The 5440-nt window shown below is 36.6% G+C and overlaps 1 protein-coding gene across 1 annotated transcript in view; it reads left to right on the forward strand.

The window, feature by feature from the left end:
- The window catches only part of LOC107605357 (uncharacterized protein At4g14100), a 9703-nt gene extending 4664 nt beyond the window's left edge, over positions 1 to 5039 (forward strand). Inside the window, exon 2 of the mRNA XM_016307218.2 lies at positions 4822 to 5039. Coding sequence (XP_016162704.1) covers positions 4822 to 4934 — 113 coding nt within the window. The 3' untranslated portion in view covers positions 4935 to 5039. The remainder of the gene's footprint in view (positions 1 to 4821) is intronic.

The following is a 5440-nucleotide window of genomic DNA, read 5'->3' on the forward strand; positions in this document are numbered from 1 at the left end:
ATTAATTATATAAATAATTACCTTAATTTAAAACTAACCTAACCTAACCTTATTTAATTTTCAATTAGACTAATTAATCTAACAAACGATACATTAAAATCCTAACTACACATTTCATAAAAAATTAAATAAAAGTTATAATAATGCCTTAAAATAAAAAACTGTAAAAAGAAAAATTCAATGAAAATTTACCTATGGTTGAGTGGCGGCGCGGTGGTGGGGTGGTGTAGCAGTGAATGGGGGTAAAGAGTGGAATCTGTTTGAGTGAAATAGGATTTAGGATTTTTCTCTTTTGAAAAGGTAAAAAAATGGAGAAACTGGTCACCCTCTGGCGCGGTGGATCTCGGTGGCAATGATGGTGACGCAGTGGTGACTGCCAACGGCGACAGCACAGTGATAACGGGGGTGGAAACGTGGCGAGTTGTGATCGAAAACTCCCACAACAACGATGGCTACATTCTAGAATGCGGCGACAACCAAGGAAAGGCTGCGTTGAGGAGGGTTGCAGTGGCCATCAATGTTGGCGCAATCAAATTTTCGTTCCGTGCCAAAATTTACCATCGAATTTTGGGATGAGTGATTAAATCTGACGGTAATATTTTGGCCAAGCAAATTATTATAACAATTTTATGTAAAATTTGACGAAACTGTGTACCAAAATCGGACAGTAAATTTGATGATAAATTCAATGGTCATTAACAATTTTTTTGTAATGAACTAAAGAATATAAAAAATGAGTGGAAAACAAGGAGGAGGTTTCAGATAAAAGAAAAAAAAAGAAAAAGAGAGAAATGAAATCAATTTTGAAGAAAGAGAAAAAAAACATTGTGCATTAGCTTCTTAAAATGGAAATGAACCAACTAACTACTAACTACTAAGGTGTTGTCTAATATATACTTGTTTCGTCCTGAACGAGCCGAGGTGTGTGGCTTCTTGGACTGTTACTTTGTTCTTGAGCGGAGCTATACGTCGTCCAGGGACTGCGCTGTGAATAGACCTCGGCACTCTGAAACACGAAGGCGGGAGCACCTGCAAAAAGCACTCCAACGTTCAAGTAAGTGTGTGAGTTATAAGAAGTGAAAGTAATGAATTAGAGTGAGCTCTGTAACCTGTGTGTTCATGGACTATTTGGCTTGGCTTTATAGGCGAATGGTGTGTTAATTTCGGTCCGTTTGTTCTGATATTCTTGGTGAGTGCCGTTGATGGTATCTTTGACTTGCACAGAATCGTGATCAAGTTTGTGCCGTTAAACCCGGATTATTAGGTCGGTTACATTAGTGGTATAGTTGTCGAGTTTGTTGGGGTACACGTCATAGCCTCCAAGCTTGTCTGTCTCTGTGCTTTAAGTGGCAGGCAAGCTTTGTTCAACCGGGCTTTTCTTTGTTTTTTTGTTTGGGTTGGGTTTGGGTTGTTGGGCCTAGTTTGTTTCAGTGGTAAAAGGGAGTCAAGGGATTTTCTGTCTCGCTTGGCGTGCTGCGATTAATGCGTCTCTCCTGTGTTTTCCGGGTCGGAGACCGGCCTTCAGGGCATGTAGGTGGATAGCGGGGTCCAGATTGGGTATCTCCATGGTTGCTTCTGCAAATCTGGTTAGGTAGTCTTTCAAGCTTTCTTGGGGACCTTGGCGGATGGTGCCGAGATAATCTGATCCATGCACGTATATTCGTGCTGCCGCGAAGTAGTCGATGAAGGACTTTGCCAGTTCTTCAAAGGAAGAGATTGAACCTGCAGGTAATTTTGAAAACCAAAGCAGCGCAGCGCCGTCAAGGTAAGTAGGAAAAGCTCTGCAAAGTACAGGCTCATTGTTAGGGCCATTGAAAAACATCATAGACTGAAATTTCTTAATATGAGCCCATGGGTCACCAATCCCCTTATATGGCTCGAGCAAGGAAGGTAGTGTGAAGTTCTTTGGCATCTGGTAGTTGGTGATTTCCTCCGAGAATGGGTTATCTAAGGTCAGCTTCTCTTTTGGTGGGTTGACGCTTAGAAGGTCTGCGTTGCCTTTGGCTGGTCCTTTGGAACTGTTTTCCTCATGTTTACTGGCGTTGTTTTGGGTGGACAATTCAGCGAGTCTTCAAACTTCTGCTTGTAGCTCGGCCATCTGGGCTATAAGCTCAGCCTGAGTGAGTTGGTGAACTCCGTTATCGGCCATATTGAAAGGTTGAGAAACCATGCGCAAAAGAGAAACACAATGTGCAGTATATAAGAAATAATGGGGTAAGATTTACTCTCGGACCCCACGGTGGACGCCAAATGTTTCGTCCTGAACGAGCCGAGGTGTGTGGCTTCCTGGACTGTTACTTGGTTCCTGAGCGGAGCTATACGTCGTCCAGGGACTGCGCTGTGAATAGACCTCGGCACTCTGAAACACGAAGGCGGGAGCACCTGCAAAAAGCACTCCGACGCTCAAGTAAGTGTGTGAGTTATAAGAAGTGAAAGTAATGAATTAGAGTGAGCTCTATAACCTGTGTGTTCATGGACTATTTGGCTTGGATTTATAAGCGAATGGTGTGTTAGTTTCGGTCCGTTTGTTCCGATATTCTTGGTGAGTGCCGTTGATGGTATCTTTGACTTGCACAGAATCGTGATCAAGTTTGTGCCGTTAAACCCGAATTATTAGGTCTGTTACGTTAGTGGTATAGTTGCCGAGTTTGTTGGGGTACACGTCAATACTTATAATGCAATTATAAAACTTAGAGTAAATAGTCATTTTAGCACTCGTAAAATTGTAATTTTAACAAAATGATATTCAAAAAATATTAACGATAAAATGACCCCTAAAGAATATATTATATTTGATAAAATTATCCAAACGTTAAGTCAATGGTTAATTTATTAATAATTAATTTTTTTATAAAATTACAAATTTACCCCCTCTATTATCATAATCTCATCTCCATTATCCTCATTCCTCGGCCATCATCCTATATCACTGGCCTCACTCACTGGTATCACCATCATCATCACTACCAGCACTATTACACTCCACCCACTGCTGCTATCTCTCACCAACTCTAACCTCTATCGTGAAACATCAAACTCTTAACACATTTATCTCCGCATACACCTAAAATCATCATCAACAATAACATATTAAAATCATTGAGGAGAGGAGGTAGAAATAGAGATAGAGAAAACGATTGAGGAGATTGAAACAGAGATAGAGACACAAAGAGAGCATCAAAAAAGGAGACAAAGGAGAGAGAGATGTCGCCCCTTCATCGTGCTCCATCATCGAAAGGACACCTGCTTGTCATTGCCCCTCCAACACCAGTTCTCCTCCCCTCTCCCTCTCCAGTTCTCCTGTCATCGCCTTCTCCAGTTCTCCTGTCATCCCTTGCTCGAATCTGACGTCGCCGTCGAGAACCGACGCCGCTAGTCACTGCGACACCTAGCAACTTCCTCTAGACTCTGGATTATGGCGCCGCCAAAAACATCTAGCAACTCTTTCCTTCCTTTGAACACTCTAGTAAAGAAGAAAAAAATATATAAAACAAAAGAAGTAAAATCCCTAATTTCCATTCTTAGAAGTCAGAATTTATCTTTATCACATCTCACAAATTAGTTTGATTTGTGTGTAAGAGAGAGAGAGCGCGCGCGCTTGAGGAGGATGGAGTTGAGGCAGTGAAAAACTAAAAAACTGAATTGGTTATCATGATGGTAGTGGAAGTGGGGGTGACAAGAACAAAAAGAGGAGGTACTGTTACACATATTTGGAATAGGGATAGTGGGCGAATGAAGGGAGATAATAGTAAGTAGGGGTGGCAAAACGGGTCGAATCCGTCAAACTCGTTAAAAAGGGTGGGTTGGACTATGATTTGAAACCTGCCAAATAAAAAAAATCTGTCAAACTCACACCACCCAAATTTGCGAATTTTTGGCGGGTCAGGTTGGCCCGTCGGACCAAAGGCTTTTATTTTATTTTTTATTAAATACAAGAGCAATTATTGCTACAAAATTAATAATTATATAATTTTCAAATACTTTTTTTGTTTTTATTCTTCTTTTAGTTATTAACTTTATTTATTTTATTTTACAATTTTGTATATATATTCAAATTATGTGACTTATTTTTTAAAATAAAGATGGTTCTATTGACAAATATTATTTTAAACAATTTTATTGAAGTTAAAAATTAAAAAAAAATAGTAAAAAATCATATTATAATTTGACTATTTTGAATGTATGGATAAATTTGTAATTTTATAAGAAAAGATAAAGATAAATTAATATTTTTATGTAAATTTTACCAATTGACTAAATAAATTAATCATTGACTTAACGTTTGAATCAGTTTGTCGCAAAAAATATAATTTTTGAAAAAAAAATTCTCAAAAGTGACAATGTTAGTAAAATAATAAGGTGGTACTTTAATTACTTTTGAATTTGTAATATTTATTATTTGTAAGTTTTACTATTTTAATTTTCAAAGGTGATTAATAGTATATTTTTTCTAAAGTGACTATACTTTTAGAGAAAATCGGATCCATTTTTAAAGGTTATTTACTTATTTTATTATTAATATTTTTTAGATATCATTTTGTCAATCAAAATTTTTGGATGTTAAAATAATTATTTACTCTAAAGTTTATTTGATGCATAAGTTATGGGTCAAAACTCTAACAAACTAACAAACTAGCTCAACTAACTTAATTTATCATAATTGACTCTCAACTAAGTGTGCAGTAGCTACTAGCTATTAATCATGTAACATAATGAATACAATATATATTAAGATTTTAAGTATTATCTTTATATTAAGAATATTTCCATGATAATAAAATGAGCCTAGTTATAATTGGCGGTGTTGACGTCGTTTTTCAGGAATATCGATACACGTGATGACGTTTGAGGTTGGTGCTGTTTTGCCGGATTCATCGGTGACCCAGGCACCCGTGTATTGTTTCAATCAAGGCCTGCAGGCATCTCCGCTATAGCTAGTACATGCACGGTGCCAACACGTGATATTCACTATCATGCGTTGCTGTTTTTTCTTCTAATGATTTTATATTGTATGTCAATGCTGTTTCTTTTTTCTAAAATATAAATAAGAGGTAAAAAAAAATGGTAGGAACTCATGTCAAGTCGACTTCACATGAAATTGATACTTGAAAATTATTGGATGAAAATTTAGTCAAATCAGTCAAATCATCTAACAGTTTTTAAATATCAACTTTACGTGAAGTCGACTTTACCTGAATTTTCACCTAAAAAAAATAAAGGGATAGATAGATGTAAATATTTGATCTCTATTTTTAAAAAGAAAAAACTGTTCAAATAAATATCTAAATTCATTATTTTTATATTTTTATTTCGGAGACAATGTCTAAATATAAATAGACATGACTCTTGGTTAGTGTTACTTCACTTACCTCCAAAGTTTTACCGTTAACAAAACACTATCCATAAAAAAATGAAAAATATAGGTAAATAACTTTTAATT

The sequence above is a fragment of the Arachis ipaensis genome, chromosome B06 (genome assembly GCF_000816755.2).
Source record: "Arachis ipaensis cultivar K30076 chromosome B06, Araip1.1, whole genome shotgun sequence".
Taxonomy (NCBI): Eukaryota; Viridiplantae; Streptophyta; class Magnoliopsida; order Fabales; family Fabaceae; genus Arachis; species Arachis ipaensis.